The sequence below is a fragment of the Nerophis ophidion genome, linkage group LG01 (assembly GCF_033978795.1).
Source record: "Nerophis ophidion isolate RoL-2023_Sa linkage group LG01, RoL_Noph_v1.0, whole genome shotgun sequence".
In the NCBI taxonomy this organism is placed as follows: domain Eukaryota; kingdom Metazoa; phylum Chordata; class Actinopteri; order Syngnathiformes; family Syngnathidae; genus Nerophis; species Nerophis ophidion.
In genome coordinates this window covers 22,847,054-22,861,665 of record NC_084611.1, presented here as the reverse complement: position 1 = coordinate 22,861,665, position 14,612 = coordinate 22,847,054, and the positions used below count along the sequence as shown (strand labels likewise).

Genomic DNA, 14,612 nt, shown 5'->3' with positions numbered 1-14,612 from the left:
ATTGGACCCATTACTTGTTGAAAAATAAACAAGTGATTCAATTATAAATAAAGATTTCTACACATAGAAGTCATCATCAACTTAAGGTGTCCTCTTTGGGGATTGTAATAGAGATCCATCTGGATTCATGAACTTGATTCTAAACATTTCTTCACAAAAAAAGAAATCTTTAATATCAATATTTATGGAAGATGTCCACAAAAATTCTGGCTGTCAACACTGAATATTGAATTGTTACATTTTTTTTCACAGTATATGAACTTACATTCATATTTTGTTGAATTATTATTCAATGATAATGTTTATGAGGGATTTTTGAATTGTTGCTAGTTTTAGAATATTTAAAAAAAATCTCACGTAACACTTGGCATACCTTCAAGTACCCCCCATTTGAGAACTACGGGCTTAGGGGACTTGTAAATTGCTGTCAATTACCAGGAATGTTTAACATGCAAAGACAATATATTTACTTATATGTGGTGAAATTAATGAATTATATTTTCATATTTATATAGCGCTTTTCTCTAGTGACTCAAAGGGTTTTACATAGTGAAACCCAATATCTAAGTTACATTTAAACAAGTGTGGGTGGCACTGGGAGCAGGTGGGTAAATTGTTTTGCCCAAGGACACAACGGCAGAAACTAGGATGGTGGAAACGGGGTCAGAACCTGGACACGGCCACACTACCAACCGAGCTATACCGCCCCCGTACCGAAATCCTGTACTTTTTTGGGTTAGGGTTACAAATAACACTTAAAACATTGACAACAATTCAATAAAATCACAAGCAGATGCAATGTTTTAAAAAAAAGCCTCAAAACTTTACAATTTTTGCTTAAACAATGTTTTAAAAAGCTACCCTGAATTTAGCCATTTTAAGGTGCACAATCCCAAAAAAAGTCCACAAATTCCTGGAGGGACTGACCAGGGAGCAATGGTTTTATTGAGGGAAACAGGAACTGTAAATGTACTGGGACATTGTTTCTGGGGAGCATGTTCCAATCCCTTGAGTAACTGGGCTGCACAGCAGTTTTCTAACATTAAAACGAGTACATTACCTCCCTGCTTGGCACTCAGCATCAAGGGTAGGAATTGGGGGTTAAATCACCATAAATGATTCCCGGGCGTGGCCACCGCTGCTGCCTACTGCTACCCTCACCTCCCAGGGGGAGATCAAGGGTGATGGGTCAAATGCAGAGAATAATTTCACCACACTTAATGTTTGTGTGACAATCATTGGTACTTTAAAGGCCTACTGAAACCCACTACTACCCACCACGCAGTCTGATAGTTTATATATCAATGATGAAATATTAACATTGCAACACATGTCAATACGGCTTTTTTAATTTACTAAATTGCAATTTTAAATTTACCGGGAGTTTCTTGTTGAAAACGTCGCGGAATGATGACGTGTACGCGTGACGTCACGGACTGTTAGGAAATATTAGCGCTGCGCACACACATAGCTAAAGGTCGTCTGCTTTAACCGCATAATTATACAGTATTTTGGATATCTGTGTTGTTCAATTAATAATGGAGAAGTCAAAGTAGAAAGATGGAGTTGGGAAGCTTTAGCCTTTAGCCACGCGGTGATTCCTTGTTTAAAATTCCCGGAGGCGAAGCTTTTCAATGAATCAGAGCGGTCAAGCGAACATGGATCCCGACCAAATGTCAACCAGCAGTTTTCGGTGAGAAAATTGTGGTAAAAAGCCGCTACGTACCGGAGATCAGCTGAGCTTGTGCTGTCCACACAGCTGCCGTTGACTTCCATCAGACACTGGCCTCAAGACAACCGTTGACAAACCCCTCCGACTATCAGGTACTATTAAACTCACTAAAACACTAGCAACACAATAGAAAGATAAGGGATTTCCCAGAATTATATTAGTAAATGTGTCTAAAAACATCTGAATCCATTCCAATGCAATCGCGTTTTTTTTTTTTTTAAACTTGATTTTATTTTTCTAGTCCGTCTCTATCAATATCCTCAAACACGAATCTTTCATCCTCGCCAAATTAATGGGGACATATCGTTTTCTCAGTCCGAATAGTTATTTTTGTTGAAGGCTCCCATTAAAAACAATGTGAGGAGTCCTCAACGGGTGACGTCATCGTCTGCGACTTCCGGTAAAGGCAGGGCTTTTCTGTTTGCGACCAAAAGTTGCAAACTTTATCGTGGATGTTCTCTACTAAATCCTTTCAGCAAAAATATGGCAATATCGCAAAATGATCAAGTATGACACATAGAATGGACCTGCTATCTCCGTTTGAATAAGAAAATCTCATTTCAGTAGGCCTTTAACTTAACAAACGCATATCCAGGATGATAGGAGGAAGCTGAAGCTGATGAAGTGGTGAAATATGTCCCCAGAACTAGCCCAAATTGAGCACCTATGGCACATCCTCATTCTCCATCAAAGATAAATTTCTATTTTATATTGTTCCTTAACCGGACACACTATAATTAACATGCTCTCTGAAATGTGAGGGGTGTATTCACTTCTGTGAGCAAAGGTATGCTGTTTCATGATGCACATATTGAAAACGGTGAGTTCACCTCTCAAACTGTGAAGAGCTGTTGTGTAAGCTAATGGAGAATGGAATGAGGCACCTCCTAAAAGGATCTTTATAGCAACAGGGCTGAATGTGCACATTTTACAAAGTCTAGTAGCTTGTAGGGGATGATGAGGGCCATATTTATTGTTGTAATTGTTTTTCCCAGTTATGTAGAAGTGCACTGCAGACACATATTTAGAGGTGTTTCGAACATGTCCCACACCTCTTGTATAGTTTGAAAGCAAAGTAAAAAATGTTTAAGATATTGCAATCCCCTGCCAATATGATGAAGTGCAGTCCTATTAGCACTATAAGAAATACAATGTCATACCAAAGTCATACCTCTAAAGCGGGGCTATTCATCTAAATCGTTGAAATTTCCAGAGCTAAGAACGAAGGTTTAAACCAGGGGTGTCAAACTCAAATACAGAGTGGGCCAAAATTCTAAACTGAACAAAGCCGCGGGCCAAATTAACCTTTAAATAGGGACCAAACAAGTTTTGCAGTGAATATTGAACCAGCAAGGCTTATATAACTTTATAGTGACATGCTAAATCGAGTTTTGTTGGTAGCAGGGGTGTATATTGTAGCGTCCCGGAAGAGTTAGTGCTGCAAGGGGTTCTGGGTATTTGTTCTGTTGTGTTTATGTTGTGTTATGGTGTGGATGTTCTCCTGAAATGTGTTTGTCATTCCTGTTTGGTGTGGGTTCACACTGTGGCGCATATTTGTAACAGTGTTAAAGTTGTTTATAAGGGCACCCTCAGTGTGACCTGTATGCTTGTTGAACAAATATGCCATGCATTTACTTGTGTGTGTGTGTAGAAGCCTCATATATTACGTGACTGGGCCGGCACGCTGCTTGTAGGGCGGAAAAGCGGACGTGACGACGCTAAAAGCAGTACCTTTAAGGCACATCGCTGATATTGTTGTCCGGGTGGAAATCGGGAGACATTTGGGAGAAATTCAGGAGAATGGTTGCCCCGGGAGATTTTCGGGAGGGGCACTGAAATTCAGGAGTCTCCTGGGAAAATCGGGAGGGTTGGCAAGTATGAGAATAAGCGCTGTATAATACCGGCAGGCCAGCTCAAATGTTAATTTGATATTGCCTCAAGGGCCAAATGAAATTACACGGCCGTCAGCGTTCAGTGCGTACCCAACACACCTGTGCTCAATCGTTACATCTTCTGCTGCAGCATAAAAAGGGAGAGGGAGGAGCAATCGTGGCAGAAGTAGGAGAGGAACCACCCGACCACTACGACCACGAGAGCGACGAGATTGACAGAGAGAGAGATGAGCCCCTGCAGCAGACGCAGCCCCGGACACCGAAAGGTGCGCCGCGACGAGCAGGAATTGCCAGCGAGCCAGAAATTGGCGCGACAGACTGGCAAAACATGCGGTTTGTTGAAAGAATAAACAAGAGTCAAACCTGCTATGATGCCTCCTATATCGATCGGCACTGCACCCCACACGAGGACGGCTGGAAACCCGTCACAGGATGGTATTGGTATGACCAGTCCAATAGCATTATAATGCATTAAAAAAAAGACATGTGTTCTTGTCTCCCACGAGGATTGTGAATAATAGGATACATTTTAAAAAAGTGCAGTTTCCCTTTAAGAAAAAAAAGGGACATCCTGTTCTTGTCTTAGGGCTCTGACAAGACAGGTTATATATTTCATTATTTATAGTGGCTGCTGCTACAATGTTCAGACCACACTTTCCAGCAAGTGCATCTCTTCAGACAATACTGTGGATTTCCACAGCTCAGATTAGTTTTTTTTTTAACAGCGACAACCAGTCTAGAAACAGTGAGTGAGTGAGAAAAAGGGCTCACTTGTAAAGTTTAAAAAGGAAGCCATTATCTCTGTAGGACCAACTGTGGAACTCTCCTCCATGATAGATCCAGGCTCTCAAAATCTATTTTCACTATTTGACAGCTTGAAAAAGAAAATAAATGTAAGCCAACTATTGCAAAGAGTCAAGTGTCAAGAGGATCAAACTTGAGCAGGTGGCCACAGCAAGCATGTGGACCAGGATTGTGAATCTTCCTTTGACAGAACCAGATTAGGTGCAAGGGAAGGAGAAATGATGGTGTTTGGTGCTAGCGGGGTGTATAATATAGCCAAGAGTCATAGATGCATGGCATTCTGGGTAAGTGTTATGGTGCGTTTATAATGTGTTACAGAGCCGATGTTCTCCCGAAATGTGTTTGTCATTCTTGTTTGGTGTGGGTTCACAGAGTGTGGCGCATATTAGTAAGAGTGTTAAAGTTGTTTTATATCACAACCATCAGTGTGATCTGTATGGCTGTGGAACAAGACCCCTGGTTTACACATAGTAAAAGCAAAAAAAAAAACCTCCTCCGCCATTTTGAAAAAGATGACAGGGGAAGTCACGAATTTGACCCGGCGGTAAAAGTAAGCATGCGCTAATAAATTTGGGGAGCGAGTTTGACCCGGCAGTAATTCAAGGCAGGCGCATATTACATGCCCGGCGGCAATTCAAGGAAATACGGTAAATAATATTATTTGATATTGTGTAATCTGCAGTACATGATTTCCTCCTTGGTGCCATTTTTGTTCAGCCCTTCTAAGTTTTTATAAGTTTCCACCAACGACGAAATGATCCCTTTTAATACCTACGACAGTAGCATATAGCAGTTAGCATTCCATGACCCACGATGCACTTCTGCCATGACCCTCCCCCGCCGAATTCTTATTGGTTCACGTGTGTGTGATGATTGCTGACATTTTCTTTGTCTCTTCCGCGAATGAGATAAATAATATTTGATATTTTACGGTAATGTGTTAATAAGTTCACACATAAATTGCTCCGGAGTATATGTCGCACCCCCCAGCCAAACTATGAAAAAAACTGTGACTTAGAGTCCGAAAAATACAGTAATTTAGTTATTGACCGCACTTGTGTTCATCCACACATTTAACAAATAAAAACAGTAGTCCTTTAAAACCATGTTTTCCTATCCAATGCCTGCCTCCTTCTCTGTATAATGGGGTTCTTCACAAACTAACTCTAAAAGAATAATCCAGCCTAAATCGAACTTGAAACCGTCTCTGTTCGTGTTGTTACACCCTCCGACAACACACCGACGAGGCATAATGTCTCCAAGGTACGGAAAACAGTCGAAAAAACGGAAAATAACAGAGCTGATTTGACTTGGTGTGTGTAATGTGTTTGAGAAAATGGCGGATTGCTTCATGTTGTGATGTCACGGGTGAAAGGTCATTGCTCCGACAGCGAACAATTGAAGAGCGTTTAAATAGCCAAATGCACCCTTTTAGAGTTCGGAAATCGGTTAAAAAAACATATGGTCTTTTTTCTGCAACATTAAGGTATATATTGACGCTTACATAGGTCTGGTGATAATGATCCCCTTTAACAAGTAAAATTAATTTACCATTTATTTTGAATAAGTAACTATTTTCTTATTACTGGTTCGGAATTAGTAAAGCGTTAAGATTACCGTATTTTTCGAACTATAAGTCACAGTTTTTTTCATAGTTTGGCCGGGGGTGCGACATATACTTCAGAGCGACTTATGTGTGAAATTATTGACAGATTACCTTAAAATATCAAATAATATTATTTATCTCATTCGCGGAAGAGACAAAGAAAACGTCAGCAATCGTCACACACACGTCAACCAATGAGAATTTGGCGGGGGAGGGTCATGGCAGAAGTGCATTGTGGGTCATGGAATGCTAACTACTATATGCTATATGCTACTGCCGTAGCTATTAAAATGGATGATTTCATCGTTGGCGGTAACTTATAAAAACTGAGAAGGGCTGAACAAAAATGGCACAGAAAAGGAAATCATGTACTGCAGATTACAAGCTGGACGTAGTGAAATATGCAGCAGAAAACGACAAGAGGAAGCGCCGCATACCTTTGGAGTTGACAGAGTTGTTTAAAAGTGACATCGAGGAAGAAGATTTCATCGGATTTATCGATTAGGAGTGACAGATTTTTTGGTAAACGTATAGCATGTTCTAGGTGACTCTGTAAAAAATCTGGGTATTATCTTCGACCCAACTCTCTCCTTTGAGTCACACATTAAAAGCGTTACTAAAGCGGCCTTCTTTCATCTCCGTAATATCGCTAAAATTCGCTCCATTTTGTCCACTAAAGACGCCGAGATCATTATCCATGCGTTTGTTACGTCTCGTCTCGATTACTGTAACGTATTATTTTCGGGTCTCCCCATGTCTAGCATTAAAAGATTACAGTTGGTACAAAATGCGGCTGCTAGACTTTTGACAAGAACAAGAAAGTTTGATCACATTACGCCTGTACTGGCTCACCTGCACTGGCTTCCTGTGCACTTAAGATGTGACTTTAAGGTTTTACTACTTACGTATAAAATACTACACGGTCTAGCTCCATCCTATCTTGCCGATTGTATTGTACCGTATGTCCCGGCAAGAAATCTGCGTTCAAAAGACTCCGGCTTATTAGTGATTCCTAGAGCTCAAAAAAAGTCTGCGGGCTATAGAGCGTTTTCCGTTCGGGCTCCAGTACTATGGAATGCCCTCCCGGTAACAGTTCGAGATGCTACCTCAGTAGAAGCATTTAAGTCTCACCTTAAAACTCATTTGTATACTCTAGCCTTTAAATAGACCTCCTTTTTAGACCAGTTGATCTGCCGCTTCTTTTCTTTCTCCTATGTCCCCCCCTCCCTTGTGGAGGGGGTCCGGTCCAATGACCATGGATGAAGTACTGGCTGTCCAGAGTCGAGACCCAGGATGGACCGCTCGTCGGGACCCAGGATGGACCGCTCGCCTGTATCGGTTGGGGACATCTCTACGCTGCTGATCCGCTTGAGATGGTTTCCTGTGGACGGGACTCTCGCTGCTGTCTTGGAGCCACTATGGATTGAACTTTCACAGTATCATGTTAGACCCGCTCGACATCCATTGCTTTCGGTCCCCTAGAGGGGGGGGGGGTTGCCCACATCTGAGGTCCTCTCCAAGGTTTCTCATAGTCAGCATTGTCACTGGCGTCCCACTGGATGTGAATTCTCCCTGCCCACTGGGTGTGAGTTTTCCTTGCCCTTTTGTGGGTTCTTCCGAGGATGTTGTAGTCGTAATGATTTGTGCAGTCCTTTGAGACATGTGTGATTTGGGGCTATATAAATAAACATTGATTGATTGATTGATTGATTGATATGTTATAGTTATTTGAATGACTCTTACCATAATATGTTACGTTAACATACCAGGCACCTTCTCAGTTGGTTATTTATGCGTCATATAACGTACACTTATTCAGCCTGTTGTTCACTATTCTTTATTTATTTTAAATTGCCTTCCAAATGTGTATTTTTGGTGTTGGATTTTATCAAATAAATTTCCCCCAAAAATGCGACTTATACTCCAGTGCGACGTATGTATGTTTTTTCCCTTCTTTATTATGCATTTCGGCCGGTGCGACGTATACTCCGGAGCGATTTATAATCCTAAAAATACGGTACTTGTTACCGCAAAACGTGGTCATACTAGGGTAACATATTACTTACATCACTGCTCCTCACGAATATGGATAGTTTAAAAACGTTTTTTTCACTGCATATTCATTCACACTAGTGGTGTTCACATAAAAACATAGACCCGCAAATCAGAAGCTTGAAAAAGCAGCAACAGGTGACTTGTTAGCCCATCATTAACTCCCTGTTCATCAATTAGTGAGATATGAGATGTACAATTCAAATCAGCGCTCTTTTACACAAAGCCCAAGAAACAAGAAAAACATTTTTCTTTAATCGACTATATGTGTAATAAGTCAGCACTCATAAGTCAATAATCTAATTGTGTTCCGTTGTGTTTAAATGCATGAGATGTTGATGTGTCATAACTATTTAGTTTATCAGTTTTACCCGTTGAGTGCGAAAGCAAGACTTGTTGAAATCTTTGCCCTGGACGATGTTTTTTTAAAAATGAGCGTGTGGAGAAACGGCAAAAATGTATATAAAATGTATGCGTTTTTAAAATATCTAATGTTCCTGTGGATAGTAAGTAAAGAAATGTATCTGTTGTGTAGGGAGGGCCATAAAACCACCACCTTAGACAAGGGCAATTTCTTTCAGTTTTTCACAATGGACATGTTGAGGAGAAAAATGAGGTATAGTACACCAGCAGGTTTGCAGAGCATAAACTTTTGCCAAGGCAGCCAAGTTTACCAATAATGCTATAATTCTTCAGGGATGGCAGAAATTCAGAATCCCTCACTTTGTCTCAATGTGGAACAACGCATTTCCATGGCTGACTGATTTAAGTAAATCTCAAAAGATCTTACATAACGACAAAATACCACAGTGCAAATGGTAGAAGCACAGTAGAACTGCGGTTACACCAACGAAAACTATAATATAAGTAGCTGTTATTTAAAAGGCATATTGGCACAGCCTTCTTCTGGTTATATCTTCAACACTTTGAATATTACTGTAGGCAGCGCAACTTTAAATGGATCTGCTCTCCTGCAATGGCAACTGTTGTGAGTCTCATCCAAAACCTCCCACGAACACCATGATGCGAGAACACAGTATGACTTTTAGGCTTAAGTGAAAGTTCTCTCATCTTACCAAAATACATGCATGCAAAGTCACTCACCGCCAACAGCTTCCAAAATAAAGGTATGTGTGACGATGTGGGCCTGCTGGTTGAGGTGAAGCGAAGCAGTGAGAGTAGGACGAGGCACAACTAAAGGGTCTTTTCTAGAGGGCGGAAGAAAGGGTGCACATTAAAAAAACAGTCAGGAAAGTTAAGAAATTACCCTATTTTTGCAAATAGTTGCAGGTGGCGTTTATTTACTCCAACAGTGTTTTGTTTGAACAGATTAGTCAATGACACTGGTATATCAAAATGTAAACGACTATTAACGAGAGGAAGAACCGAGACAAACTAGGTTGAACAAATAAGGTGAATAGATCCTGGTAAGACAAAACATGGAGACCTGTAACACTGCAATGATAATGTCTGTGTATGTGACTCTGTATAGGTGCTGTTGTTTGAATTTGTGAACAATGGCGTCTGCAAATTAAGGTACTTTGTTTAATCTTAATGGAAAAACACAGGCGTCCATTTGTTCAGACACACCCGTCAACTAACTGAAACCCGGCGTCTTTTGAGTTGAGGCCGCTATTTGAGGAAATACGGTGAGTGTCTAATTCATCAGTCATTGTTTTTGAGATAACAAACCTTGACGGCACTGCGGCAATGATGAGATGAGGAGCAAGCAGAGCGAGGGAGTAGTGGACCACGTCTGTTAAACTGCCCCCAAATCCAACATCCTTGTTCCTGAACAAGAGTTCGTCTGTGAGCCAGGCTACGTCCCGACACAAGACAGAAACGCTAACACCCTGAGAAGGGGAAGGATGAATGAGATTTGTGCCAAAGTTAGGTAGCACTAGAACAGTCAGTAACATGTTTTTTAAATAACATTTTGTTTGTCAAAGATCCTCTACAGAATTTGATTGATTGATTGTTTGATTGATACTTTTATTAGTAGATTGCCCATTTCAGTACATATTCCGTACAATTGACCACTAAATGGTAACACCCTAATACGTTTTTCAACTTGTTTAAGTCGGGGTCCACGTTAATTAATTCATGGTACAAATATATACTATCAGCACAATACACTCATCACACAGGTTAATCATCATAGTATATACATTGAATTATTTACCTTATTTACAATACGGGGGGTGGAATGAGGAGCTTTGGTTGATATCAGTACTTCAGTCATCAACAATTGCATCAACAGAGAACTGTGGACATTGAAGTCTAGGTCTTACTTAGTAAGATATGTACAGCCAGCAGAGAACATAGTGAGTTCAGATAGCATGAGAACAAGTATATACATTAGAAGTACATTTGATTATTTACTTTAGGTTATTTACAATCCGGGGTGATGGGATGTGTAAAGGGTTGAAGTTGCCCGGAGGTGTTGTTTAAGAGCGGTTTTGAAGGAATACAGAGATGCACTTACTTTTATACATGTTGGGAGTGCATTCCACATTGATGTGGCATAGAAAGAGAATGAGTTAAGACATTTGTTAGATCGGAATCTGGGTTTAACGTGGTTTGTGGCGGTCCCCCTGGTGTTGTGGTTATGGCGGTCATTTACGTTAAAGAAGTAGTTTGACATGTACTTCGGTATCAGGGAGGTGTAGCGGATTTTATAGACTAGGCTCAGTGCAAGTTGTTTTACTCTGTCCTCCGCCCTGAGCCAGCCCACTCTGGAGAAGTGGGTTGGAGTGAGGTGTGATCTGGGTTGGAGGTCTAAAAGTAACCGGACTACCTTATTCTGGGATGTTTGGAGTCTAGACTTGAGGGTTTTGGAGGTGCTGGGACAGAGGCACTGTGTCTGATATCATTGATGGGCCGGATTTAGCCAACAGGCTGCTAGTTAAATAGTCCTGTCTAAGAGGTTCCATTATAATCAAATTGGTTTGGCATTGGCACACAAATGCAGCGATGAGATATGTACCTTGCGGTGTCTGAACAACAAAAGACTGGACAGCAGATTGGTGGACATCACAGCCATGCAGGAGATTGTAGCTGGGAAAGGGACCGCACAAAAATGCCACTGGATATGATTAAAACATGTCTTGGGGTATCATTTACAAACCAGCAGGGAGTTATTATCTTATGCATACAGAAGATGAGGTGGACAATAATGGTGATGCTGAAGTCTTCGTCCTGGTTGGTTGGCTCATTGGATCCAGGTGCATTGGGAGAAGGCAAGAGCCACAACATCTTCCTCTGACCAAAGTTACGCTCAGTCCTTGACAGAAAAAGAGATTTATACTTTTAAACAAGGCCCCAATGCTTAGTATGAATATGACAATGCAGGGTAAAATGGTCTGCAGCAATAGAAGGTTACCATTTTTTTCCAAAACCATTATCCAACACATCACAGTGTGTGTCAGTGTGACTCAGAAACCCCCCACTCCCACAGTACAACACCTGTTCAGCAACAAACATTAAAAAGACACAGTGACGAGCTGGTGCACATTTCCCTTAGGAAGAAAGAGATTGAACAAGTGAATTTTTTAACAAGGTGGCAAAGTCTGATTCGGTGCCACTGTTGCTTTTTAACCCTTGTTGTCATATTGTTGTTACTCAGCCAGCGTTTATGGGTCGGATGGACCCGTTGCATTTTGTGGTTTTAATGCCTCACAATCAAACACTTTTATGTTAAAATACTGAACAGTACTTTATAGGAATAAGGTAAACATCTGTTCAGTATTTTAACATAAAAGTGTTTGATTGTGAGGCATTAAAAGGCACAAAATGCAACGGGTCCATCCGACCCACAAACGCTGGCTGAGTAACAACAATATGAACGTTGCACAGAACATTTCTCTGCCAGTTTCTGCATCGCAAAGGGATTCTTCTGTTTTGTTTCTGCACCTGCTGTTCCAACACAAGGTTGCAACATTGTTTGTCAACACTGTCCGCTCTCATTTTCTCGCACATTTGACCCTCTGATGTTCTGTGTACCTACACTCTGTCATCCTCCTGTCTAGGCCTGCTGTGTGTGTGTGTGTGTGTGTGTGTGGTACACAGAACATTCATTTCCACACTTCTATTAGCCCAGGGTCCAGTGGACCCGAACATCTTATATGTAATATAAATGTGTAGGGGGGGGGATTTTGTATGGTTTGTGGTCAATAAATATGTATTCTGATATGTGTTCTTCATAGAAAACGAGCCAAAGTCAGTATGTCTCGGTTTGTAAAATGAATTAATTGTATCATTTTTCTTTTAATACAAAATGAAAACGGGTCCCAAAGACCCGAACACCACACAAGGGTGTTCAATGCACAATGAGTCAAGAAAAAAGGGGAAATTAAATACATTTATGGGTGGACACATATGATTATATTTACAGTTGTTATGGCATTAACAACAATAGCTACCAAAAACAACTTTTTATCTGCATTACTAAATTGGATTTGTCAGTTACTATCTTTCTAATCAGATTAGTGGGTTAGCTGCATTTAAACTAAATCTCGGTTTGCTTTTATTAGGATTTGGGTGATGACTTGCGATTAGGGATGAGAGCTTGTTTCTGGCAAAATTAGTGGGCTGGACCTGCCTAGAGCATTAAACAACAGTGCTGTGAATCAGAGAGCGCATAACATCTAGCTCAACTCCCCGAGGGAGAAACCAATGCACATACTGTATGTGACATAAAATAACTTACAGTATAAGACTTACAGTCTTTACTTGCAGCATCATTAGCTTTACATATACAGTACAGGGTATTTTTAATATATACATAAATATCTCACGTAACAATCCAATCTAACTATTCCTTTTCTACCATTTACCAAATTCTATCCCACTTAAACATGCTGGGTTTATTTTGCACTCCAGAAGCCGGCAGCCACTTAGAGGATGTTAAGTTTGGTTTGTTACCTTATTGACTAAGTCTGTGGCAGGCTACATTCACCCTCACTTGATGTTTTCAAACATACTGTATCATAAATGGTCAAACAAATACATCAAAGTCAACTTGCAAAACAAAGCTCAAATGCATCTTGGAAAATGTGTGTGTGGTCTGATTACCTGTTGTCTAAAATAACAGGCAGCAACAGGTCCTGTAGAGGGCGCCATTTAACTACTCGGAACCTCCATGATTCGCACATCTCCTACACACACACACACACACACACACACGTACACACAGATCATCCATCAAAATGCATCCTCAGAGTTAAAGGCTTTAATCTATATAATTGTGTATTAAAACAGTGATTTAAATTCCCTAAGTAGGTACATTTAAATTGTAGTTATCTGAATTGTTCAATCTCCTTGAATGCAACATTCTTGTTCTACTGTTATCTAAATGGCTTGTTTATATTATTTCAACTTGATACACTGGTTTCTAGATGCATACATAAATACATTGTTATGTCAGTAAAACCAAAATCATTTGTTAATGTAGTTATAATGTATAAGGGTTAGTATACTGTACTTATCACATTTATCTCTATAGTCATCATATTTTGCATTTATTTTTTGCAATGCTCATCCTTTTTCCATTCAGTGTCGTATAAAAATATAAAATGAGTTTTCTTTCGTTTTTGATGGTATCAGATTAACCGAAAAATTAGTTGCAGCACAGGTCACTTCCTTAGGCTCTAAGGAAAATAGTCCTGACTGGGGGAACACACTACACCTCGTGAGGATGTGCAGGGAACACTTGGCATGGTATCTTGTTGGTCAAGTGTTTACTTACACCTTAAGTCAAGATTTGTCTGCAGTTCCGGGGAGGTCAGGGATAAAGATTCGAAATGGGCTGTATTCCGTACCTCCATTCATGAGGTGGCTGATCAGAGCTGTGGTGTCATTTGGTTGGTAACAGTAATAGCGGCAACCCCAGAAGCTGATGGTGGACACCAGACATTAAGGGGAATGTTAAGCTGAAGGAGTCGTACCGAGCAGGCCTCCTGAGGCAGCTGACATTTACTGGCAGCCAGGTGGCATGCGGTTTCGATGGTGGTCGAAGCAAAAACTTTGGTGTAGGAAGAGTCTTCGAAGATGTTCTGGCAGGAAGCAGGTTATGAGGTCCTAAATGTGTACATGTCCATTGCAATGACTGAGGATTATAAGACAGTCAGACAATTTCTCAGTGGACGAGTTTCACCGTGATGTCCTTCAGACTTCAGATGTTGTATGACTGTTTTGGTTGACATGTTTCGGCAACATTTTCTAAACAGTCAGGATCAGTTCCCTTGACTGGCAGCCTTAGAGATGGTCCCCCTTTTCAAGAATGGTGACCGGAAGTTATGTTTCTGGGACCGCCTATTCTAGAGTTCTGGAGCGAAGACTATTGCATGATGAATAGTCAAACCTGTTGCACCAGGTGGTGCAATCGGTTTTTCGACCTATTTGTGGCACATTGGATCAGCTCTAGTTTGCGGGCTGGGAGTTTGTCAAACTGGTCCAAATGTGCTCGGTGGACTTGAAAAAGGCAGTTGACTCACCCTTACGGTGTCCTGTGTGGGTTGCTCCAGCA

The 14,612-nt window shown here is 40.8% G+C and overlaps 1 protein-coding gene across 1 annotated transcript in view; it reads right to left on the bottom strand.

Moving 5' to 3' along the window:
- The window catches only part of gpat2 (glycerol-3-phosphate acyltransferase 2, mitochondrial), a 271,043-nt gene that overhangs the window by 31,717 nt on the left and 224,714 nt on the right, over nt 1–14,612 (bottom strand). The window contains exons 13-17 of the mRNA XM_061898602.1: nt 13,160–13,242; nt 11,242–11,369; nt 11,073–11,143; nt 9,779–9,939; nt 9,191–9,294 (exon numbers count right to left, since the gene is read on the bottom strand). Of these exons, the coding sequence (XP_061754586.1) occupies nt 9,191–9,294; nt 9,779–9,939; nt 11,073–11,143; nt 11,242–11,369; nt 13,160–13,242 (547 nt within the window). The remainder of the gene's footprint in view (nt 1–9,190; nt 9,295–9,778; nt 9,940–11,072; nt 11,144–11,241; nt 11,370–13,159; nt 13,243–14,612) is intronic.